Genomic DNA, 26,792 nt, shown 5'->3' with positions numbered 1-26,792 from the left:
TTACTAAAAGTGGGTCCTTGTTTGTTTGTATTCTGTAAATGCAGATTGTGATGCTGTTCTCCTGGCAAACTAAAATAAAATTTGATGAAGGAAATGAAAAACAAGACTTGTATCAAGGATATATTAAGGATGCACCAAGCTGACTCAAGTGATAGTTATTGCTGTTACCCAAACACAAATACCCACTTTCAATCCGCATGTTTTTCAGTTTTTTTTTTTACAGATTTTAAACATGTTTACCACAGTGTCTGGAAGCTATTGAAATTCCTTTTATTTGTGGTATGAGTCAGCAGCCTAAATGGATGTGACAGAAGAAAGAAACTATGAATTTCATAAAGACACTATCAAAGAAACTCTATTGTGTGCAAATGAACTTTTTTTGTTTACAGGAAAACAAGGAATCTACAATGAAAACGTTGAGCCTGCTTCAGCTTTTGTTTTTGCCAGTTTTTGGATGTAGTCCTCTGCATCAAAATCTGCGGTCTCACTGAAATCAATGGGAGTTTAATCGCCTCCAGTCCAGCCATTTATTCCAAGAATTAGTTAGTGACGTGTTCAAATAATGCATCTTTTAGTTATGTAGTTGCATAACCTCAGCAGTGATGTAACATACATGTTTTAGTGACCATGTCCAAAAAAGAACATCCCAGAGAGACTCTCGTCTGGTACTTTGCTTCTCTCAGAAAAAGGCAGACAGGCAACAAGAGGTTGCAGTGGAGTGGAGAGGCAGCAGCCCAGCTGCACCGAGCTCAGGACAGCGAGTCTCTGCAGCGCCCCTCCCTCTCTCTGCGGGCTCGAGGAGATGCAAGGGCTCCTGACAGCCACATTATTCTTTAAAGCCCCAGCCGCTTCTGGAGCTGACAGCTTGTTCAGCAGTAGTGGTGCTCGTGGTGGTGGTGGTGGTGGTGGTGCTGCTCACTCAGCCGGCCAAGCCAAAAGTGCTGATGCAGCATCATTTGGTGTCCCCACTGCTTGTGTGTTGATGTTAGAGGATGGGTAGAGGGATGAAGGGGCAGAGAAGAACCCCTGTAACTGTTCTGCTTTCGGCAGGGTGGGAGAAATGGTGGGAGGGACATTTGCGACCACATCATTAGGTATTAAGATACCTGTCCTTCCTTTTTTTATTTCCCTTGAATGAATAATGTTGCTGCCCTCTCGGTGACTTTCCCTCTGGGTTTCTCTTCTGTTTTCCATGGAGAGAATTTATGGATTGGCGGAAAAAAAAAAAGCTAATTGGCTAATAGGATTTCTATCAGAGATCATTAGGGAAAACAAAGACTGTTTTCGAGGTTGAACAAGTTCCTGGGTTATATATCATGAGTGTGCAGATGTAAACGTATGTCTGTACACACATCGGGTTTTGACTGGGAGACTATGTTACAGTGACTAGAAGGTTCTCTACACTCTATTGATTTTCAATCTGTCAATCTGGCTAAACACAAATGCCCTTTAGCATTCTCTCTCTCTCTGTTTCCACAGATAACTTCACGATAGCATCATGCCACACTGAACCTGGCCTCACATGAGCACGAACATCCATTTGCCCACTCACACTCACTCTTCTTTGAGCTGCTGCGGGCGGCCAGGCTGGTTGTGCTGCCTGACTGGCTGTTGTCCTCCATGCTGGGGTCAAAAGCGGGGTTGACCAGACCTTGCTCATCTGACAGGAGCGCCACAGCAGCGGAGGTCGGCCCATCATTAGGTAGTGTAGCAATGGTGAGCTCTGATGTGCTGTCAGTGCATTCGCCTTCCTGCGAGCGTCGCTTCCTGTCTGCGGAGAGCCCATAGTGGGAGGCCCCTTTACACCTGCACACAGGAGTTAGACGGTCAGTTACAAACTCAACTACTTTTGTAGTATGATTTGGGTATCAGCTATTAATACGTTAATATGATGCATGCCGATGAAATAGTGACACGTGCTGACATTCTGTCGTGAGCTACACGTTGATATCATGGCAGTGTGAGTGAAAGTCAACACATTCATGTTAACGTTCAAGGAAAAGGTCAAATTCAGCATCTCCTGCGGCCTGAGGGCGTTCTATATATTTCTATACTGACCTCTGTCTTCTACCTTTGGTCAGCTTTACACAAATACTGCTAATGTGACCTCAACAAGGCCACAACAACTTTATACTGACAATATTAAATTGGGAATGTCTGTTTGTAAATTAAATGTGTCCCTACAGAGCAGGGTAGTGCTCTATCGAAGAAAGCCATGCAGGCTTTGAGCTGACGCTTCATCATAGGCAGGAATAACACTGGCTTGTCTCTCCCTCTGTCTCCACGGGGCCATCAAGACAAACATTAACTGGGTTTTAATGAGCTGGATTAAAGCCAGGCTCTGCTTTGACAGTAGTGCAGAAAATCAAGAGGCGCAGCATCCATTCTCCTGGGCTGTGGGATGTAAGATGGGCTGGGTACCACTGAATGTAACATGTGACTGTTATTAAGAGATGGAGAGTTTAAGTAAAATGGTGGCCATCTTTGTAGAACTATAAAAGAAACAAGATCACATTACATGTCATTTAGCAGACACCACTTTACCACATTTCATTCAGCAGCAGAGGAGAAGGGCCGAGCTGCAGAAACTCTCCTCAACGTAAGCTCCTTTAATACTGGTGCTCACACAACGCAGCTTCAAAAGTGTAACGCACACGTGTTCAAGTCCCGTCGTGGATAAACACGCGTTCCCGCTCACACACATGCACCTTTAATAGGCACTCGTACAGTCGTCCACTGACTGTATGGAATTGAAAACTAAGACAACATTGCCCTGTTTCACCCAGAGTAGTGGAAAATGTAAAACCACAGTCAGTTAGTGGGGATGGGCAAACACTGTTGAATACAGGTTCATTCAGTTACATAAATCTTACAGACCACCCAAACTTTTCAGGAAATAAAGTCTGCCCGAGTATTAATGAATGCACACTACACACATCATTTCAGACAGAGTGACTTTCTAACGATGAAGCTCTTAAGGTCTTTATTTCTGCAAATCTAGAGTTTTGGGCAGAAATAATGAAAACCGACGGAAGATTGTATTACAAGCTGTAAAACAAGGAGATTTAAATGATACAAGTTGTAATTTTTGATGCGTCACGTCAACAAGCCATTACTAAACAGACGCAGCTGCAGCACAGCTATTGGTTTGTGTTTGACTGTTTTATTAGAGGCTTTGTCCTCCTTTAATTAAAACTTCCTTCCTCCAGGGCAATGAGCGATGCCTCCGACCTGTAGCCATATCTCCGCTTCTTAGACTTTCAATGTTTGAGAATCAGTGTTTAAGGGCAGAGTCTGTGCTGTCTGAGGTCACAGGCAGACTTGACAGAAAAACCTTGTCTTTCTGCACAGGGTGGTCTCAGAGCTTCAGGGCCAAGGTAAGAGAGTCAATTACCTCTGCACACCAGAGAGGTGAAGTGCTTACAAAGACGTCCACATACATAATAATTATAACAACATCATTATTTTTACCCTCTCGTTTTTAATCCCACAGACAAACTAACACCCCTTTGTGTTTATCGATGGAAGTTTGACCGTTGATGCAGAACTCCTTTTCTTGTGAAGCACCATCATCATCAAGGGATGATCAGTGAACTCAGAGGATGCTCGTTAGCCGTTAGCGCTGCCGTATCCTTGTCTCAGTCAGCACAGCCTCCGTTATCACATCATGTCTCTAAACCAACGGATTTGTGGCGAGATAAGACGCAAAGACACCAAAACGTGCTCGGCGCTCTTCCCCTCTCCCTCCCTCCTCCTTCCTGCCACTATCTTCAAAGCAACACCGTCTACCCATGATGCTCTCAGTGACATGGCAGTGGAGCTGACGTGCCCTCGCTGTGACACCAACAGCCTTGTTCTTGTGATGTGAAATAAACACCAGCTCACAAGTCACCAAAGCCTGTGAGATTCTCCAATCCTCTTTATGGGTGTGTGGATTATCCATGCTAACCCAAATGCTCTCTCTGCTCATGAACAATTGTTTTGGGCCACACTCCGCACACTGCCCAATTTCCCTCTGCTGAGGCGACTATTCCTGGTCAGACAGTCAAATTTAGAAACTGTGCACTGTCTGGGTGCAGCATTTTCCCATGCCATGGGTATGTACAGTAACACACTGAAATCTTTTAAGCAGCTTGGAGTCTAAAGCACTGCTTTTAGGCACAGTGTCAACCTGTGAGGTACAGCCAGCTGATCCACAGTTTGAGTGACTTCCTTCTCTTCAACCTACTTCCTTATTAAGCACTCAGCTTTTAGATGCTCTTGAAAATACACCAGCAACACCTGACATGTAAGAACCTGAGACAAAACTGAGAATAATTTACACCACTGTGAGCCTGGTGGTAGCTGACACTTTTTTTTTTTTTTCCTTCTTCACAGAAGCGTGTTTGTATATAGGAGGTTTCCACGTGTGACAAAGAGTGTGGCAGGATCTGACAGAATGAGTCTATTCTCAGAGCACCAGCGTACGTGGGAATGCACAGACTCAGTAGGTGCAATATTACCTTTGTCCTTGACATACTTTTCAGCTGAAAATGTAAAAACATAATCCTGCCTCACAACACATACAGTAAACATCAAGATGAAGCTTACTCCGCACCAGAAACAATGCTGTGACTCATTACTCGTGCCCCACGACACACTCACACCATGTAGAAGATAAATAACACCGCCGGTACAGTGTTCATTAAAGAAAAACATTCAAAACAGAAATCAGTCTATACTATATACGATACTATACTATATGTGTGAGTAGAATGAGAGAGAGACAGAGGATTGAGCGACATAAAGACAGACAGAGTAATCCAGTTAATGATGAACTAGAGGAGTGTTAATCAAAGGACGTGTTGGTGTGTGGATTGAATCCACCTGCTGTGAACTGTAATCCCATGTGCTGCATGAGGAGCAAGAGGGGAATCATTCTGCTGTGGGAAGAAACTTTTAGCTATAAGCTTGTTTCCAAAATTGAAGTCAGAGGTGAGGCTTAGTTGGGTGTGACTTCTTACAAGCCTTTAAAAACCAATGTGCACACACAAACCAAAAGTGAATGTGCACAGCTGCCTACATAGCACATAAATCCTGGCTTTGTGTTTGAACTTTCCTTTGTGCTCCTGTGCAATGGCAGGCTCAACAAGTTCTGCATGCTCGATGTGTCTGCATGTTTTATGAGCGCGCTGAGAGGACGCCGTCCTCCCAGCACGGTGTCCGCCGACTCCAAACTCTGAGTCATGGTTTTTCAGCCAATCAATACGTACAATCATCAGTTGAGGCCTGACCCCATGATCAGGCTGAAAGAAACATTTCTGCAGCATTTACTGTTTGTACAGTATGTCAGTGTCTGGTTTCAACACAGAGGCCAATCTCACACTACATCTGTCAACAAAGAATAGAACAGGAAGTAATAAAGCTGCTCTTTGGCCAAGGTATTAGAATAACATTCTCTGATATGCTAGTTTTACTCCTTTGTTCCAGTCTCTTCACGTCCTCCCCATGTTTGAACTCAATTATGGAGTTAAAATTCTTTACCATTCTGTGTTCTTTTTTTCCTTCACTGGAGTGCAGACAACCCTAACTGTAATCCTCACTACCCTACAGTACATGATCATAGAGAATTCCCCCAAGGCTACCGTCCCACATTGCTCTTGGCTCCTTTTAGCCTATATTTCTCACTAGCCCTTGGCAGTATCCTGATTTCTCCACCTCCATGTGCCATGGTACAAATGCCTGAATCACAGCTCTGACACTGACTGGGGCACCGCTCACGTGCGAGACTAACTCCACACTGTTCGCCTCTCTCTGTGCTGTCAGTTACACACCGCTGGGTCCCTGCTCTGTGGGCTGTTCAGAAGGAACCCCCTTCTGCAGAGTCGCTTGCTGGAGACAGAAGGAAATATTCCACGATTTACACGTCATGCCTCAAAAAACCCCTTAACGGTAGACTGTGAAGCTGACTGTAACGCAGTCAAAAAGTTAATCGACACCTGTTTTCACAACGTCAACCCATCTTCAGTGATATGTCTCAGAAAGTAGGACATTTGACGGTTCAGCACGGACAGAAAAGTGCACTACAGGAGCAAATGCAATATATTTAGGGTATAGTATACAATTCATTTACTATAAAAGACAACATATAAAAAGTAAAAATCTCCGTTTAAACCATCTCTGCATGCATAAGGTCACTAACACCTGTTCACCATGCCCGTGTGCTGTCACATCTGAGAGGAAGGCTCTGCTCGAGTAGACACCTTGACCTGCTGTTCACTTCTCTCCTGAATAAATTAATACACATACATTATTCATCTGTTCTTTTGTGACCATGTATTCATACATGCACCATACACACTTCAGTCATACATATTAAATGCTGTTCTGTTTTCAGTTGTAATCTGTTTAGTGTAATGTGTAATACAATAGTATGCATTTGTTTGCTTGTAAATCCTTTTTCTGTATGTGCATCCTTGCCCCATGTTTCCTTTCAAGCTTGATTATGCATGCATTGCACTCTGTTTCACACTGTTGTTTCTTGTTGACTTTGTCTACCCATGCATGTAAATGCTCCCAAGATGGAGCAGCTCAAAGTGCCCCATAGTGTAAATCCCATAATCAAATAATTAAGCTGATACTGTCTCCATTAAAGGGCTGTGTGAGTTTTTTTTTTTCAGGGTTAGGGTAGAAATAGGCGGTTGTCTTTTATCTCTCAGCCACTTTTCCCCCTTGGCCGTGTCTGTATTTCTGGCCTGCTGGATACAATGAAACAAGGAAAGCTGCCAGGCTACAGAACAGGGTTTAATATTTAATCCAAACAAACCTCTAATTAGTGAAGCCTTCCACGCACTTGTAGTGGGCTATACACGGATCAAGAGGTCATGGCATGGCGAGTTGTCTTTCACTTGATCTGGACCCCGGCATAAACTAATGACCGCTATTGTTCAGATTCAGTGAATGTGTGGCAGGCGGCAGGGCTAATCCTGTTAGGATGCGTCCATGCTGAAGATGTCCGGAGCAGTGGGAGCGCGCAGCGATTCTCGGTGATCAAACACCCCTGAGATGAGGGTTGAAAGATCGGAAGTTAAGCTAATCATAGTGTTTAAGACGTCTCAGCCCAGCCCCAGAAATGAACATAGATTAATCATTAATGCTCTACAGCACTGTACTGTTATTATCAGGGGAGGACACGTGAGTTGGGGGAGGGAACTCACAAGATCTTATGATGTGTGTGTGTGTGTGTGTGTGTTAGGAAGAAACAAGTAAAACATTGCAGTCTCTCATTGTGCTCTATCTGTCTCTCTATCTATCTGTCTATCTATAAGATAGATAGATGCAAGCATGTGTATCCATGCATCTGTGAGCGAGACAGACTTTCATGTTTCCCACACACTTGAAAGACTTTAGCCGACAGACAGAGCTGATGGAGAAAGGTGAATGAGCAGGGAGAATAGCAGTAAGCAGAGTCTGTGGTCGCACAGACGGAGAGCTGGAGGCTTCTCCTGTCAACAGAATGGATGGAGACAAATGGCGTACCACTGCTCTCCAGTCAGGCAGAAAAGCACCACGTCCGTTTTTGTCTGCTCCTGGTTTTTCTCTCGGTCATGTCATAATCAGCCAAAAAAAACAAACAAACGCTCCCACCCAGACTATCAATATCTCTTTATCAACATTTAAAATGCCCCACATATTCTGATGGTTGTCGTCACCATGGCAGCCATATGAATGGCCAGATTGGAGGCACGTACAGGAAGTGACCTCCTGTCTGAGGTACTGCTCATTCACGTTACTTCCACTCTTACTGCTTCCCTTCACCTCCTGCTGCTCTTGGGGTCTGTTTTAGTGAGAGGTGTATAAAATGAGAGGCTCTCCACTGTTGCCTGCGTTCATACAGCATGAGACAGGAGCGGTAGCCCAACTTCGGGATCACAGGGCCCCAGCTTCACGTGGAGCTGCTGTTTACAGTCATTACCTCCACTCTGGGTGCTAATACAAAGCAGGAGATGCAATTCAGAGGAAGCGGGGCCACGGACAAAGACAGCGTTATGATTTTGTTGATTCCGGCTGAAACAACTTATCAAATCCTCATCAAATTACATTTTTGATAATCAATTTTTAAATTGCACTAAAAGGTATACCAAATGTTAGTTTTAGGTAAATGTATGATTCAAAGAAGTTGATGTGAAAAATATTGGTTGATTCCCAGATCACTCAGTAGTGAAATGAATCTTTAGTTGCAGACGCAGCAGTGACACAAACAGAAGATTAGAGGCTTGTTTCCATGGAGCCTAAAAACAACACTGAACATGCTGTCCATTTCTGTGTTGTTGGGTGATTAAATATTCAACAAAAATAGAAGTTTTTGCGTCTTAACGTTGTGTGTGATCTCATGTAACGGCGACGATGTTGTTGTTGACATAAATATGAATAAAGTTGTGTGTGCACAACGGATCGTACACTGTGTATGTAACAGATGCGAGTGGAGAGAAGCCAGCTTTAAATTCTTAATGCTGAGGTGAAAGCCTTTTACACAAACTAATGCTCGCTGACATTTCACTTCATCAGTACAGAAACACACATGCAGCTGTAGAGAGGGAGAGGGAGAGAGAGAGAGAGAGAGAGAGGGGGAGAGAGAGAGCGAGAGAGAGAGTGATGCCATGCTGCAGTACTGTTCCGTAAAATACCAGCTGTCCTGAACGGCACAAAGCTTTCCCTGCTGAACCACACAGTGCTACAGCATCCAGGAACTACAGCATTCTTCCAACTTAGAGGCACAATTTATCTTCACTCTCGCAGTGATGATGAAAATGTAAACATAAGCAGTTACACATCAATATGCATGGAAGTAGCACATGGGCGCACAAACAAATGGCTGTCCAGAGTGAACCTTGTGCAAAACAACTCATTAAAAGCTGCATGCGGTGAGGATGGAGGGGAGCGATGGATGTGGTGTTGATGGAAGGATGCAGGTGGAGGCTGAGTGTTGTACTCACAGCTCAGAATAGAGGATGTGCAGGTTGCCCAAATTGTCTGTGTAGTTGGCTGGGCTGAGCCAGGGCAGGACCAACAGCAACAGAGCCTTCATGGTCAACACTCACTCAGCTCTTTTCCTTTTCTTTTGCCTCTTTAACTCCTCTCTGCACCCAAGCTCTGTCCTCTTCTATGCCCCCCTCCAACTATCCTCCTCCTCACCTGTTTTTCTTCTCCAGATGTGCTCTCAGATCAGAATGAATTCCTACCTTTTCACCCCCTTCCTTGCCTTCCCCTTGTTCTCCCACCCCTCTCTCAGGCTCTGTGAGTTGCTTCCTTTCCCCCTAGGCTGGCTGCCTGATCATCTCAGCTGCAGAGGCAAGCGGGCCAGTTGCCAGAGGTTGAAGACGAAGCGCAGGAAGAAGAAGCAGCAGAAGCTGGTGCAGAGGAGAAGTCCCGGTGTGGCACAGGAGGAAGAGGAGAGAGTGCAAGAAGAAGAGAAAGGAGACCCATGCAAAGGTGGCACATTTGGAATACAATTTGAGATGTGCCTTAATCTGCTCTGGACACTGGCGAATTGTAAGAGGATTTACGCTCGTATGCTTGTGTGTGCATGTCTGTTTTGCTCAGAGTGTGTGTGTGTGTGTGTGTGTGCGTGCGCCTGTGTCTATGTCAGAGAGAACAGCGCAGGCTGTGACTTATACTGCAGCAGAAACCACTGAGGGGGGAGATGGAGCAGACCAAACAAAGACATGGGGGGGAAGGTACCTGGTGTTGCTCTGATTGGCTCTGGCCCTGTCCCACACATACACACACACACACACACACACACAGACTCATTCACACACATACACACACGTCACACACGTACAACCTCTACATTCACCTCCCACTGCCTGACCATACGCTGGTCTGTGAAGGGGGGAGGAAGAGAATATGTTGCCTCCAAACCCTCACCCCTCCTCTTCAATGATGGATGATTCCCTGTGCTGCAGATTGGTCTGATCGCTCAAAAGAATCTTCCTACATGTGTAAAAAAAACCAAAAAAAACAAAACAAAAACAAAACAGAGCATGACCAAATCGATATTCTTTGCAGGGATGGAGGCTTGTTATTCTGACTGACGTGAAAGGAAATGACAGGTAAAAAAATAAATAAATAGAGATTTGGAGAAAGTCTGCTCTGAACTGAATAGATTGTATTCATTCTCTTTGTCCACTAGACACACGGTTAGATCACATTCATAACTACACGTGTCTTAAATCTGACTTTCATGTCCTCTGGAATGGGTCATCGACAACAACAACAACAACAACAACAACAACAACCAGATAAAACGTCATATTTGTGAGGCCACTTGATATTGGAGTGGAAGTGGAAGCTATTGCAGCAAATATGTGGGTGAGATTTAGCTCTTGAGGATTGTACACTATAGATGTTTGGCTTTGCTGTGGTGTCAGAGCAGCTCAATAATGACTCCTTGCATGTCTATAGGCAAAAAGCGCACGAGGCTATGTCCAGATTATTGAAATCTGATTAAAATCCGATGCATTAAAGATCACATTTGATGATTCACATTCTTAAAGTGTGTCTGAACATGGCTGCCCTTTCAAACAGCACGCACACACAAATACTTTATTGAATAGGTCATCAACAACAACAGAAGACGTCTGAGACCATCTGCTAGTGAAACGGGAGATTATGCATTGTGCTGCCATCAGCGGTGTCAAACTCAAATGACCTGGGGGCCAATGCGCATCTAGTCTGGTCAAGAGGTGGCCGGTGCTTGTTTTGCTGTGTTTAAAAAAGATTTTTTTATTATAACATGATAATAACTGGTGGGCCGCCAGTTTGACACTAGCTTATAGGTATCCCATCAATTGACATGTTGGGACAAAACATTTCCTATTCCACTAGGACAAAAGCCTGCCTCTTATTTATAAATGTTTATAAAAATAAGAGAAACATAAATGAAGGATGCTTTAATTCAGAGGGAAGCTGGGGAGTGACTGGAAGAGAGTGATGTGTTGGCAGACCATGTTATTTATTGTGTTGGTGACTGACATTGCCCTGACGGTAGTTTGAAGGGATTTAAATTTTAAAAGCAATGATGTACAATAATTTAGTTAATCCTTCCTCACTGATCTGTCTCTACACTGCCACATTGCTCTGTCAAGTTGTATGATAGACATAAGGCTTGTTGACAAACACCTTTAAATATGAACCACTGCATAATTTATTTTACGCAGTTTTATTTATACATAAACCAAAAATTTGTTCTTGTAATGTGTATTTCTATATTTTTTACCTATTGTTATCCGGACTTATTTTCCTCTACTTTACTTTTTTTATTATCTGATGGACTTTCTATAGAAAGGAGCTGTCTGCTACCTTTGTGAAAGACATTTAGCTGGTGTAAATACCCCGACTGAATAAATATTGTCAAGACTGGCTCAGATGACGAGGTACAAGAGAGATGCCGGCAATTTAACATTTATTCATAATCTAAATAATAATCTAAACCAAATATAACCTTTATCTGTAATCAGGTGAATCAGTTGTAAATGCAGGTGCTCGGATGGAAACTAAGAATAAACAATGTGAGCTGCAGGACGACAGGCCGGGAATGGTGAGAGAGAGCGAGAGCACGGCTGGACTGCTGGGCTTTAAAGGCACAGCCCCGCCTCCTTGGAAACTGCACACACCTGCGGCGCATAGGCTTGATTGCATGCCTGTGTAAAACACAGAGAAAGGGAAAGAGACACACCTACACAACCCCGCCCACTCTGGGTCGTCACAATATTCAATGGATGGGGGTAGTGTGGTTTGGTCACAGGCTGATTTTGTATGTATGTGTGCGCATGTGTACGCTGTGTGAATTAATGCTATCGTGTGTGCATACTGAGGCATGAGCTATCCTGTGGTATTTGAACAGTATGCACAGCAACAAGACCACAGGGCACGCAGGAAATGGAAATGTAATTGGATTGTGACAGGATGCAGTTTGTGCACAGAAGCCAGTCTGCCCCACAGGAGTCATTTCATACACTGGCGTGTTAACTCACACTCACAAGAACACCATCATAACATACTGTTCTCAAATATTTACTCCAATACTCTCAGCCCACACTGTGCGCAGGTGGAGGAGGCGGGTCTGAACACTGACAGATAATTGGAAAACTGAGAATGCTTAATGATGGAAGGGAAAGGTCAGTTGAAAGGGAAAGTCTGAGGGTGAGGCCAAGTTTCAACCAGTTGTGACGTCATGCCCTAAAAATTAAAAAAACCTCACCTGCAACCTGACTCCTCTTGATGTCACACTCATATGCTTTCATGCTTTATCATCTATTTTCTTCTCAATGGTAACATCATTTACTAAACTGACATCATGTTCTATTGAAGAGGACCCTTAAACCCACGTTATAAAGTGAGAAGTTAGGCTTATTTTTCCATAGACTTCCATTCAAATTGGTTCCTTTTGCAACCAGTGGAGTTGCCCCCTGGTGGCTATTCAGTATATTCTTACTTCCCGGTTGGTGTCAGTGAGCAAACTGGAAGCCACTTTTTATATATAGTCTATGGGGCTGATGGGTAACAAGATAGTGAACCATCTTAGATTGTTCTACCCAATTTCAGTGACCTCCAACCTAAATGACCTATGTGGACATATCTACAGCTGAATTTGACCTATAGGAGTACAGAAGCAGCAGGTGTAATGGCCTTCCATCTTCACAGTAACATTGTGCTGTAGGGTGGGAAGTTTTTATGGTTTGGTAAACATCAGACCCAATGAATCACTGTTAAGGTAGTGGAAAGGTCAGAGAAGTGATAAATAAAAGAAACACTGACTACTGGTTTGTGGTTTAAAGTGTGAAAGTCTTTTGTGTTTTGATGGTTGTGCTCAGCTGGCAGTTTATTGGTTACATCTATTTGAAACTGAAAATGTAATCCAATAAACTCTCCTGCAAAAATTCCTCCTATATGAAGGCTATAATGCACATGTTTTATTGAAGTTTCAGCAAAGTGCTCATTTGAATATGTAATAAATGTTGTATTAGTGTAATATACAGATTTCAAATATCCACACAAGCAGCAAGAGCTCACACAAAAAAAGCATCTCATACAAATGTATTTGCTTGAAATATTCACACTATCTTTGAAAACAAGTGCATGTTCACAAAAATATGAGAAGCAGAAAAACAGAAACCACATTATGCTCCAGACTGAACATCAGTTGCATATCTACATGAAACTCCAACGTTAGTCAGGCAAAAATGAAAAGACAGGGAGGCAAAACCAGTTTACTGGGCTCTGCGTGTAGCTACATGTATATGGAATGAAAAGGAAAACACAAGAGGCTCCTTCTGACTGAATTCTACACAGGCCCTTACAGGACAGAGCAACAGAGCCAATAATGCATACAGATAGCAGCAAATGTGTTCAGAATTACAAATTCCCCATCCAGAGGCCAAGAAAAGGTCATGAGTCATTGAACGGGTATGAAATTAGCTCTGCCCAGATGGATGCCTGTCACAGCCATGACAACTCCTGCGCCAGTGCCAGATTCTCGCCACCAAAATGCAACCAAAGAAAGATATGATCAGACGAGAGCCATGTCACTTACATGACTCCCAACAGATGAGATACTTGCCCTGCTGGCTTGTTAGTCATTTTCTATCACCATGGTTTTTACGACAGTGTACTTAAAGGCCACCATACAAACAGTATATGATTCTAAAACCAAGACCAAACCTGTGATCCAAAAATCCACAGTCTCATATTGAGATTGAGAAGGGAACTGTGACTCCCCATCGTCAAGTTCAGAAAATCATTAGTCTGTGTAGAGTTAGGACAAGTATAATACAAATATTATTACACTTCCAACTGCATGTGACGTGATTGAGTGATGCTGTAAAGTTAGGCAAGTTTACTTAGCTCAAGATGGATGACAGACCCCCAAGCAGTGTGGGAAAAGGTTTTGGATATTCTTCATTCTCAAAAAAACAACAACACAGTTCTTAACTTTTTAAATAGAAATAGATGTTTGACACATTCGAGCCATGAGTTTATGCAATGCTGATTTAGCATTGTTGTGTTTTCCTGTCTGTGGTGACATTGCCGTGCTGCGCACAGCGTTTACATCGTGACTGATGGAGGGGAGGCGGAAGCATAACAGCTGCGCGAGTAGGGCAAGACAGTGAGATGATCGCGAACAGTCGGAGTGTCGTCGTCCTCCGCAGGCTCACGTGATTAAAAGTTTCCTCCTCATCCTCATAGTCCTGACTCTTGCAGACAAACTGTATTGGTAAACATTGGTCATAAAACTGCAGCAGGAGAAGACGTGTCTTCTTCACGGCAACATCTCTGTCACTCGAGCAGATTGTTTTCGAGCTTTAGATCTTCAGCGTCTTTGATTCACTACTCTACTCGCTTCTGTGTGCGTGTGAGAGAAAGAGAAGGCTGGGGTGGGGGAGGGCAGAGTCTGTTGACTTCTGTTATGACAGTTCTCAAGCCACTTGAACACCTTAGGAAGATTGTCAGTTAACAAGTAGACTATGATTGAAAGGTATTCTCTTAATTTGTTGCCTATAATACAACAAATAGTTGACCAACAACAAGATCCGGCATCTTAAGCCTTCACCACTGTGGCAACAGCATCAACATCAGTCCAGTTTTCTCAAAACCTTTCATATCCCTGCACACACTGTGTAGCACTGTCTCTCTCGACGTGCCCTCTAACCTTCACAGACAACACCTCCTAACAATAGGAGGGCAGTGAAATTCTTCAGGTAGTCTGCCTCGAAGCTCCACACTCTTAATTAGAACACTCACACGACATGAACGACAAGACTGTGGAAACTATGAAGCAATGCAGAGAACACTGGGGGAGTGTCCAGGTATTACTAATATTGTGAGGACCTAAACCTGTTTACACAGTCACATTATGGGGACTTGTCTTCCTTGTGGGGACAAAAAGCAAGTCCCCATAACGTAAATTACTACATTTTAAGGTGAAGGTATGTTTTAAGGTTAGGCTGAGATTGAGATTAGGGTTAGGGTTAGGGTTAGGATTAGGATTAGGCCAGTAGTAATTGTGGTTATGGTTAGAGTAAGTCTCCAGGAAATGAATGTAAGTCAATGCAATGTCCCCTCATGTCATGAATGTCGAACATCTGTGTGTGTGTGTGTGTGACATGGGGCAGAAAACAAGTTGAATTTGAATATTACTGTATCTTCAGTTTCTACAAAGTGCAAATGATTATCAAACACTTCGCACTAATTATTCAAGTGGTCTGTGGGCTGGGGTAGTGTTAATGGACCAACTGTGAGAGTAGGTAGAATACTGTCTTTTAATGACCGAAGAGCTGAGCTGAGTTTAAATGAAAGCCTGGTTAGAGGAGGAAGTCTCCCATTTGAGACTGGAGCTATGTTAATATAATGTCAATGGGCAGAAGTAGACAGGAAAATATGTTGTCCGATGTTAAGGACAAATAGGAGAGACGGATATTAGCACAAGTCATTGTTTACTTATAAGAGCACAGATTTCTTTGATGGAAAATATACAGTTAAAGTTCTATAAATGTTTCAATCTGCCTTTATTACAACATAGTCCTCCGACTGAAACATAACTGTGAGTCGTTTTGGACAACCCCTGAATATGACCCATAGGCACCGGTATTTTTCAACTCAACTATGCACAAGTGTTAGTGAGGTTAGGGTTAGGGCCCACAGAAGGAGTGAGGTTAGGGTTCGGGGTAAGAAAGACAGGGCGAGACAGTAAGTTACAGACAATGACAAAGTGTAATGTAGAAGTTGAACCTGTGTCGATCACACCAAAGTACAATGCTTTAACCACTAAGTGAACTGCTGGTGAATACCTAATTAAAGCTACGACTATGATGACACACCCAAGGTACCAGATTGCTGTTATTTATACCACTGCTAGGGGGCGCCTATTTTAAAAACATACCTATGGGTTGTATGCAGGAATTATGACCCATATTCACGTTTCGTTGGAGGACAGTCTGTATTATTACGGTAGTGTTGTGACGATATCAAACAGTGCTTTTACTGTCCTACCTGCTCTTGATGTGGTCGGCCATGTCACCACGGGCCAGTACTTCAGTGCAATGGTCAGTGAAAGGGCAAGCCACGGTCAGCTTATCCAGCAGCTTGTGCACCAGCAGGCTGGGCTTCCTGCAGCTCTGCAGCATGAGGGGTGCACGGCACACAGGGCAGAAGTCACTCTCCAGCAGAAAACTGGTGAGACACTCCTGGCAGTAGGTATGGCCACATGGTGTGTCCAGCGGCCTGATGAGTGGCTGCAGGCAGATATGGCAGATGAGGTCGTCATCCACCTCATCTTTGTAGAGATATTCGTGGTTCTCCTCCAGCTGGTGACTGTGGCCACATGCCTCACAGAGGTCAGGAGGTGGGGACAACAGTCCAAAGTCTGATGGAGAAAGAGGTGGAGCAGATGCCTCAGCCATCGCAGTAGCGCCTTCTGGCTCTACACTCTCCTCCTGGATACTCATATGATCTAAGGATGTAGGTCAATGGCGGAACCTGTGGGGATTATGGGAGAGAATGAAATATAGACAGCATAAAACGTCTTAATTCAAAGTTCTCAAAAGGGGCAACAGTCAGCCCTTGAGTCATTCATGCTTCCTGTTTGGTCATTGTTGAGACACAGGTGCTTTTCCTCAGAGCTGGTGTTGTGTTGTGTCATAATAAGCACCCCTGTGTGAACAGGTAAACAGCATTTTCCTCATTCTTTTGGACACTGATACTGCATTTCAGTATCAGTACATTCAGTCATGCATTTTCCTGGTGACCAAGAAAGAGAGCACCAAAGTCAAAGCAAGGGGTCAATATAAACCTGAATGCTCACATTCTTGATTCTTCTATTCCTATTACACTTGGCAAACAGTTTTATACATACTGACATGAAGTTCTCCACAAATTATAATAGAAATACTTATAAAGACAAACACTAGTTACCAACAGTTTGAATAATTAACATAAGCATATTTGTTGGTATCATCTCTTTCATGTTTGCAGGTCTCTGAACTTTATTTTCTCACTCAGTTTGATCTTGATTTTCTCCACTGGCACTAAAGGGAGATATCAGACCGGCGAGATTCTCTCCAGTGAGTGATGTGACGTGGTTTCAAACATGTCAAGGTATATTTCTTTTTCTGTAACACACTTTTGCCCAACAGTGTGAGCTTGCCAGTGTTCACGTCATACTCCTCGAGCACATGGACATGAACAGATGGGCTCAGTCAGACATGTAACCTTGGCAATGGCTATCTTGTTGGCCCTAATCTAGCTTCATTCCTAGACCTACTACTGATTCTTGCTGTTTAATTAGACACTAGATCTTATTACAAATACCATCTCCTTAAAAACAAAAGAAAAATACAAACACTGTCATCAAAGCGCCAGTTGTATTTTAAGCGGGCACACTTCCCTGCTCTAAAAAAACAACAGACTTCGATGAGCATCCCAATATGCCAGTGCATACAAATACAGCCTTGTGCACATACAAGTATATCAAATCCAGAGTACCCACCAACACGTCAAAACAGACTCTCCAATTTGTTTTACATACACAGTGTGAAGACCGAGCATAGCGAGTTATGTCAGCCATAAAAGCTTATTGTGTCTTTGGCTCGTCTAGGAGGGGAAGGCAAATAACAGGAGGCTGAACAGTCTTAACAGAGATGAACTTTCCCTCTAAGAGCTTATGGTAACATGGCTGATTCATCTCACACTGTGGCATCTGCTGCTCCTGAGGTCTGGTATGATCTGTGAAGCAAAGCACATTCATCTCCATGTACGGAAGAACTAAGGAGCAATGACCTGGTAGCAGGGACAGAAAATGGTTTGGTATTCTTACCAACTTCTCATAGAAATAATAATGAAAAGAAAATTATTTGTAGAGCACCCAATCACAACATAATATTATCGTGAGGCATTTTTCATAGTACGACAGAGACGGTGACCTTAAAATAGTGCGCAGAGAACGAGAAACTTAACAGTTCGAGAAACGGCCTGTTCTAATCTGACCAGGATAATAATCTCCTTTAAGTTTGCTATCATTTTACTGAGAAACTTTGGGGTTAAAATAAATGTATCTTCAAACAAACAGTAAAAAGAAATGAATCATATTGTCTGTTTAGCCAGCTCCAAGATTCAGTAGTTGTGATATTCTTCATAATAATGTGTGCTTGGAATGAATATTGCACATTGCATTCCTGCACACAAATACAGTACATCTACCTACATGCTGCGACATGCGCTCAATAACATGCACACACACACACACACACACACACACACACACACACACACACACAGGCGGGCGGGAAGATTCAGAGGACACACCCGTGCCTGAGGATCATCACCTGCCTCGTTCCTCACTCTTGAAGTGATCGCAGCACTGCCACCACAGTCCTGGTGGTTCCTCATTCCCAAACAAGCATGAGGAAGGTGAGGCTTTGATTTTGACATCATTCTCTTCACGTGTCTACTTCAGGTTTGTCACAAAGCGAAAGAGAAAGCAGTGTTTGGACTCCAAACATCACGCAGAGTTGAAGTGTTTTGTTTTTTTGTCACAAGTCATGTCACATCTGGGCTCAACAGGCCGTCCCTCGTGCTTTTCAACTATTGAGAGCAACGTGAGTTGTTTGTTTAAGCCTATGCCTTCGTCTCCACACATTTTATGTAAACATTGAGTCACTCTTGGGTTACTCTGCCCCGATCTGAGATGACTTTGGCAAGTTAATTATGATACAAGTCCGTGCCAAGTCAGCCCCTTCAAATGAGTGAGGGGCTGACAACCCAATAACAAGGGAACTGTGTCAGCACTATCAGTGTCCACGCTGATCTAGCATGTTGCTATGTACTGCAGTATCCACTCCCTGTATTTAGTATATTAAGTGTCTCAATCAAACAAACACACCCTCAGAGGAGAAGTCAGTAGAGTTTGTGTATGTGTGCTGGATAATATGTTAGCGCAGCTTTCTCATGCATAACTAGTTTGTTAATCATTAAAGATTCCATTTTATGTGCTGCAAGATACTGATTTCTCGACTCCGCCGTGTGATTGTAGGTCATGCAGGTGTGGCCTCGCAGAGATATAGCATTCACGATAAACCTCTCTGTGATTCATGTCAGAAAATGTGTCCGTGACGTACGGTCACAGCGCCCACACTCGCCTGTGCAATTACACAACAGAATGGGAACAATAAAACACTCAGGAACATTTGTGGTCATCAGATTAAAATAGTCATACGGCTCACTATGGACCCCCTGAACACAATCTGAATGAATAAAATATACCCAGGAGTTATGGACAGAATGTACAAATCAATCCAACATACTCTGTTGTGTTCAGACATGTTCCCAAAGCACAAACACAAGATTCCAGTACCCAGTGTTGTTTTTTCCCTCTTTGCGGTGACTTCTTTGTCAGCACATGAGGAAAACAGGTATATTACTAAGAAAGTCTACGTAAAAAGAAAGAGAGATTCTCTCCTTGGTGCTTGTCGTGTGTCTATTTCAATTCATTGTCGTAAAATCATTGCTGAATACACATTTATTGTAAATGAACAGTGAGTTCAGCTCAAGTACACCTTGCTTCATTTCAAATTAACTTATGGGATGTGAAGCAGCAGGCTAGCATAATTCTTGCCCTCTCAATAACCTCTTTATTAAAAATGTAGCTATGTATCTGTGTGTGTGTGTGTGTGTGTGTTTGTGCATGCCAGTCCCTCTCTGAGTTCATCGCAATCTCCACAGTGAGTCTGAACAAGACCTGATGACCCAGTCTGGGATAACAGCTGCAGGCACATGTGAAGCTCTGTGAAGTGTCTCTAATATTAGAATGGCTGACTGGTTTAGCGCAACACACACAGACACACACACACACACACATGGAAAAGCAACATTGTTATACTTGTCATTTGTGTCACAGAGTGACGTGCGCGTGTGCTAACACACAGAGATTCAATGCAAATGAACGCCATGCAAATACAACAGAGCGGCAACAGGTACTAGAACCAGTTTTACGACAGCCAAAGTTGAGTTCTTTCACCAAAAATAACAAACTGACAAACCTTTCCCACAAAAAAGTAGAAGTGGATTCTGGAAAGTGTACTTACATAAGCGGCGTTCACTTTCAACAGTGCTCTTCACCTGGACAGGTAAAACCTAGCCGAGGCTGTAACGTTAAACCATCCAGAGAAGCGGTGGAGGGGAAGGACAGGAGAGTTAAATGTCTCAGTGAAGAGGACTTTGTCCCAGTCATAGAGCCCGCCGATTGGCTACCAGAGGGGAAATTCTATCTGGTTACCGGTCTTAAGGGAATTCTCTAACCCATAGGAGGGAAAGCTGCTCCTTGTGTGAGCTCTGAGCCAGCTCACCTTTAACAGGCCAAGGTGATCAGGAAGTAAGCTGCGGGGCGGGGGCCAGAGTAAAGGTAAACAAGAGATCTGCCCAAACCTGCTCTGGGACTCCAGGATAAGATGGAATTCCCTCTAAAGTGGAATGAACATTTAGTAGGAAACAAAATAATGGGAAGGAAAATGAAGAAAAAGAAAGAAAAAAGAATGTAATCTTTTCAAAAATCCTTTAAAGAAAATGTTGACATATTGACATGTCTTGCAAAAGGGCACCAACTTCTTGAGCTCCACATTCTGACAGAACCTGAACCTGTAATGCAATAAAAATGTAATAACAAAAACAGACCATTCCATCAAAGAACTGTTCTCTATACCCATAATCTAAGTAAATGCCAACATGTCTGAGGCTTAGTATTAGGATGTACAGCAGGTGTTTTAAACCTGTGTACAATACAGACTCTATTATACCTGTTGCTTGTATACGGTGCCTTCTTTATTGTTGTGGTTTTGCTTCTCTTTGACAATAGCTACTTTTGTAAAGCTGTGCATGTGATTCTGAATCTGCACAAAAACAGTTGTTATCCCTGTTTTCAGATGTGGTTTTCCTCCTGGCTTTTCATGCCACATGTAGCTCTTTAAACCCAGACTCTGGGAGCCACAGGTGCTGCAGGAGAACACAAGTGCAGACACAAAATGACGCCTCTTCTTATGAGTCACCCTGAAAGTAGAGGTGAGTCATTACTTACCAAATGCAGAGAGAACAGTCACAAAGAACTTGTGCGTGCCTAGTTCTCCACTAATATGTATTTGATTTCTTTTTAATTTTCATTGTCATGTCTTGGCAATTGGAGTGGGCAGGTGATGGGTTCCTCTGCAACACAATGACACTGACTGACACTGTGATTCCCTTAATTAATATTGCATAATCACCATCGTCATCATGTACTATAAGTGTAATGCTAAGGATGGATGGATGGATGAATCCTTCCAGACCCACATAGTCTGCAAATTGAACAATCAGATTGAATTATCAAAAATAAAAGATCCAGGCTTCAGTTTTAGGATTCATTACATTCTGTTAGTGATTAAGCTTATGTTATCTGTAGGATTAGAATGTTTATGATTTGGCCTTCATGGTCTAGAACCCTAGGTGTCTTGTTGGCACACTTGTTGTTGTACGTAACATATAAGAATTACTTGGTAACACATATAATGTGATCTAGTTTGGTCAGAATAGGTATTTCTGATCCAGAGCCAGTGTTACCATGGCTATTGTCTACGTGTCTGCAGAAGATACTTCTTCCCCAGACTATCATTCTCGCTGACCTGTGCAGCTGCCATCCTTCCTTCCACATGATCCCGTGTGATCCTCCACATCCATTTGGTTCCTCTCTCCTCTGTTTGAGTTTGTTCAAACCTTGAGTTCACTTTGAAACACTGAGTTGAACCTGCAGCCTGTTTCATTCCTGCTGAGTCCTCAGTTCCCTGCTGCTGGAGTTTATCTAAACACTGTGGTGCAGGTGAAACCGATCCGCCCGCCCCCGCCCCCCGCCCAATCTCACTAGGACACTTTCTGTTTTTCTTTTTCACTTTTTCTTTCATTCACATTGATACACATTTCCCTCTCTCCCCAGTAATGATTTGAAATCATGTGGTCATCAGTTTTCACTCATCCATCCATCCATCCATCCATCTTTGTATCAATGCAAATGCTCTTCATAGCATGAATACTGAAGAGGGAAAACAGCCCAAGGAAGGTCATCAAAGAGACACAACCATGACAGCATGGTGACCATCACCATGGTGATGCATTTCCTTCTGTCCTTCTAATGTGATCATTGAGTCAGTGGAGATGTGTGCAGGTATCGGGAATGTACATTGTGGGGTCAGTTCAGGTAAAAACAACAACCCAACATGCTAGTTTTCCACCTTTGTTTACTCCAGGGTTCTCATCTACACAACATGCTCTCAACACAGAAAGCACTACCTTGAGACTCTATGGAATGGGTAATAAATGGTACCAGGTAAATAAAGAATTTAAAGTAAATCATTCGGAAACTATATTTTTGTAGTATAATGAATTATTCTGAATGAGGAAGGCTGTAAGGTTGGTGCAGTGAAAAAACACCAGAATGAATGGATTTAGACTTGAATCATATTCATTGGAATTATTCAACATGACTGAAAAATACTCATGTTTCATCCTCTGTGCACTGCAGGCAAATGACGCACATTCATACTTGACTGAAAAAAAACAATCCTCTCTCCTTCAGTCCCTCTTTGTCATTCATCTGGTAGTCTACCCTCAGACCACATCTAATCCTATTTTCTTCTCCTGTCTGCTGTAGCACTTGTCGATTTTGTTTACTATCAGAAAAGCGTGGTGTTGTCTCACCGTAGCTGTGGATGAATTAATTCACTTTTCTGAATGAAATGCACTCCATTTCTCTTGGTAATCATCTGCCACCTTAAACCTGACTTAAGGTGGCAGCTGAAATATACGAGTCTCCACTTCAACTTATTTATACACAAAGAAACTAAGAAATGAAACAAAAGATCAGTCTCCGCCTCTACAATGACTGGTCAAACACGCTTCAGTCTGAAGCCACGCGCTCAGACAAGACTTCAGAATCGATAGTTTCCAGATTATTCTTGTGAATATGTCGTGCCTTTCTTTTATAGCTGCTGTTCCCACTTGCACAAAGAGCCGTGGTGATGAAGTAGGGCTGTCGATTTTAATTTTCCCAGCTCTAACAAAATAATTTGTGGAAATAATGAAGTATTCAATAAGCCATTAGTCTAGTGTCAAAGGGGGCTCCACATTTGACACAGAGAAAAGTGTCTCATAAGAGTGTGGGTGCAGAACATGTGTATTCATGTGCAGGTCCGACAGCTGCTCTATGAGCAGTAATCACTGGTGTGAATGTCATCATTCAGAGTGCAAACGATGGATAGTGCAATTTGTCATGCTATTTGTCAAATGTCACAGTGACACCAAGCCAGATTGTAACCAAAGACGGGGACATTTGTACAAGCGGGACAAGAGGGACAGGCGCTGAACAGAATACACAATCAGAAGGCAGGAAGAGACAAATGAAAGAGGGCAACAGTGAGAGTAAGAGAGAGGGAGGGAGTGCCAAGGAGAGAGAGGGGGAGAGAGGAACAGGGAGGTATGTCTTGGTGTCAGACTGGTGGTCTAAATCTCACGGGGGGGAAACAGAGCATTTCTGTTCCAGCAGGTAACACAGCCAGCCAATAAATGAAGATGAATGCACTTCATCTCTCTCCTGCCAAAACTACACCTCAGCACTGAGACTCACAAACAGACGCCTAAACACAGCTAAAATGTTTATGTTGTGGGTCTTTCAAATGTTTCTGTCACTGAGTCAATTCAATTTGGGACTTTATATAAAATCCTGTATGTGTGTGTGTGTGTGCATGCACCAAAGGGTGTATTGAAGGAAAAGTACAACAGGGACACAGATGCTTGACAGGGGGACAGTCTCATTATCCTCGTCCTATGTGAGAGGCTTTCAGTGACCTCTGCCAGCCCTGTATGTCACTCACTCACAAGTTTGTCCTTGTGTGAGAAATAAAGGATTACAAATGTTTTTTTTTGTGCCACTACCATATATTTTCTCTACCGATTATATGTAACTCATATGTGCAAAGTTGCACCACCTCATTTGGCACAGACTGTATTCAAGATAGAAGAAAGACGAACAAAAGGAGGACGAACTGAAGACAAATCACCTCCTGCCAGCAGCAAAGTGGACGAACATCCTACCAACTACTGCTTTCCTGCTCTCATTCTAACACACCATCATCCATCCTGCTCCTGTTTACTTAACAAGGCAATCTTCTTGACGTAAACATTACCCTTTTATTTGTTAAAGCATTATAGTGACTGTTTTTAGGGAAATGGCACCACTGCACATTACAGTTACACTCTCCTTTCATCTGCCAAGGGGGCAAAGTTATTGTCTCCATTGAATCTCACCAATTTAGTTGAATATCTATCAGGTCTATAAATAAAATGAAAATAAAAATAAAAATGATGATTTGTTGTAAACTCTCTATAAAAGGACTGCCCATATTTTTCTCACTTTGTATTCGTCACTTGCTCCTTGTCTTTGATGTTTTTAAAGCCTCAACCGATTCATTAAATATCATTTTAAACACTGTGGGCTAACTGCAGAAATCCAGTCCATTTGGTAGACTCCAGTATACCCCAGTCCTTGACACGAGACCTCCACGCCTCTAGAGAGACATTTGACCCACTGAGAATAGATTGCAAACAGAGTCACGCCCTAATATTCCATGACATTAACAGTGGGGTCTGTGTGAAGATTGCTTCACAGTATTACCCTAATATCTCCCCCTAGCACCCCAGAGTGTCACCGGAGAATATCAATTCATCCTCTCAAGTTCCCATTATGCTCATCTTTCATAATATTAGCGATTAGCAGTTATGTAAAATTCTGGTTAGAATGTGGCATACAATTAAAAAACTAAAGCGGGGGCTGTTCATTTCGAAGTATTCTGGAGTGATTAAATTGGGCTTATGATTCAACAGTCCAGATGACCAGGACTTACAAGTATGTGAACAGACGGCGTCATTCATCACAGCCGTAATCCTCTCATCCTTTTATTAGACAGTCACTCTACTCTGCTGCCATGCAGCCTTGCGTCCTCGTGCATGAACACATCACACAATCATTTATGAAATAAACTAAAAATACAAATACAGAAATGCATAAACACTTAGCTGTGTGCCTAAAATGACTTTTTTCCCCCCAGGCGTTAATTTCCAAAGGGGCTCTAAACATGAATTAATACAGTGAATCACAACATGTTCATGTTTTCAGAATGAGACATGAAGCCTTGCTGGGAACATGCCGCACCAAATCTCATTAATCGAAACTCGGTGTTATGAGATACGTTATGAGAAGTGTTATTGTTCCGTCTACGTGCTCTGGCATGCAATTGGGACGGTCATTATTCCTGTCTGTCTGTTGCCATGGAAATCGTTTCCTCATTTCATGCTTCTTGACACAGTCTACATCCTCACTCTTAATACCCTTTGACACCTTTTCGCAGGTTTGTTTTCTCCTCTCGTCGTGTGTTCTGATTATTTCTGTGAAGTACAGGTTTCCACTGTACTCTGCTTGTCTACGTGTGCTGCCCCCCCCGTGCCTCTCTGGTCGCAGCAGCTGCTCTGCTGTTAAAGATGACCACCGGTGAGATAATTAAGTCTTTGATGTGAAGCATCTTAATGGCTTTCATTTATTTAGCCTCAGGCATAGCTTTACATCTTCTCAATGACCGGGACAACAACCGCGTCAAAGAAATAATGCAGAGACAATGACGTCATAACTGTGCAAGGACGTGCATTGTGGCATGTACACCTGAAATACTTCAGCTGCTGCAACACCGTGTAATAACTGATACGCAGATGTTAAGATATTTATATTAAGTATTTATTATACTCACTTAATTTTTTTAATGAAATATTTTGACATTTTCAGAAATACATATATTTTTATATCTTATCTTCACATTTGTCTAGTTATATATGGCTAGGGTCAGCAGGGGATAAGTTTAGCCTGAAAAAAGCGGAAAACTTAACCTTGCTCCATGCATTGAAGTTTCTAAATATCTGCACAAAAGGTGTGTGTGAAACTGGACTCTTTCTTGGTTTCTAGCTGAAACTGAATTTTCCCAGTTCTTCTTACTCACTGTATGGCTGCTGTTTCCTAAAACCCTAAAACAAGTGAGAGCTTCAAAAAGAAAGTAAATAAACATATTTCCTAAAATATCAAACTATTCCCTTCAGAGTAGAACAATCTACACGCTTTGTTATGGTTTTCCATTACTATAGTACCTCCTAAATGTGGGAGGAGTCATCATAGCACGGTTTTGAAGTCTTTTTTAACTGATCTACAATTCGGCTGAGTTGATTCTTTCGTCTGAAGTCACGCTCATGACTCTTCCAGAATCCAGTGCCGACACGTTGAATCCAAACCAATCTGTGGTCAGCAGTCTGTCGACGTCACACATATTGGCTCAGCTCGCTTGGAGTCACGTCAGAGGAGACACTAAAAAAAGTACCAGATACCAGGTACTTTCACTAATGGAAAAGCAAAAAAAAACTTGCTGGAAGTGGCTAGTGGAAAAGCGCCATAATTGATGGTAAGGAGTCTTGAAGTCTTTCTAAATTTGATCAGTTTCATGTTTGAAAAATCTTTTGTGTGAAAGTCCTTCACCCTTTTGTATTCCTTGTCGAGTGCCTGTATGTTTTCCATTCAGTACAGTGTGCACAGTGTGACACACTTGGTGGATATGGCTTCCATAACCTAAGGGTGGCACAAGTTGTTCAAGCATTGCTGTCAAAAACAGGGTCACAATCAAATAAATCAAATGTACTGCGTT

The 26,792-nt window shown here is 42.8% G+C and overlaps 1 protein-coding gene across 4 annotated transcripts in view; it reads right to left on the bottom strand.

Moving 5' to 3' along the window:
* lnx1 (ligand of numb-protein X 1) overlaps nucleotides 1-20,389 on the bottom strand; it is a 30,324-nt gene extending 9,935 nt beyond the window's left edge. The window contains exons 1-3 of one of the 4 annotated variants that reach the window (XM_044044000.1): nucleotides 20,121-20,389; nucleotides 16,033-16,518; nucleotides 1,553-1,806 (exon numbers count right to left, since the gene is read on the bottom strand). In XM_044044000.1, the coding sequence (XP_043899935.1) occupies nucleotides 1,553-1,806; nucleotides 16,033-16,487 (709 nt within the window). In that variant the 5' untranslated portion in view covers nucleotides 16,488-16,518; nucleotides 20,121-20,389. Of the gene's footprint in view, nucleotides 1-1,552; nucleotides 1,807-8,975; nucleotides 9,601-16,032; nucleotides 16,519-20,120 lie in introns of those variants that run through there. The other 3 variants (XM_044044001.1, XM_044044002.1, XM_044044003.1) reach the window with 3 other exon arrangements.
* Nucleotides 20,390-26,792: the final 6,403 nt, after the last annotated feature.

Source organism: Solea senegalensis, linkage group LG14 (genome assembly GCF_019176455.1).
Source record: "Solea senegalensis isolate Sse05_10M linkage group LG14, IFAPA_SoseM_1, whole genome shotgun sequence".
Classification (NCBI taxonomy): domain Eukaryota; kingdom Metazoa; phylum Chordata; class Actinopteri; order Pleuronectiformes; family Soleidae; genus Solea; species Solea senegalensis.
The sequence above is the reverse complement of the archived record's forward strand: the minus strand, read 5'-3'. Positions and strand labels throughout refer to the sequence as shown.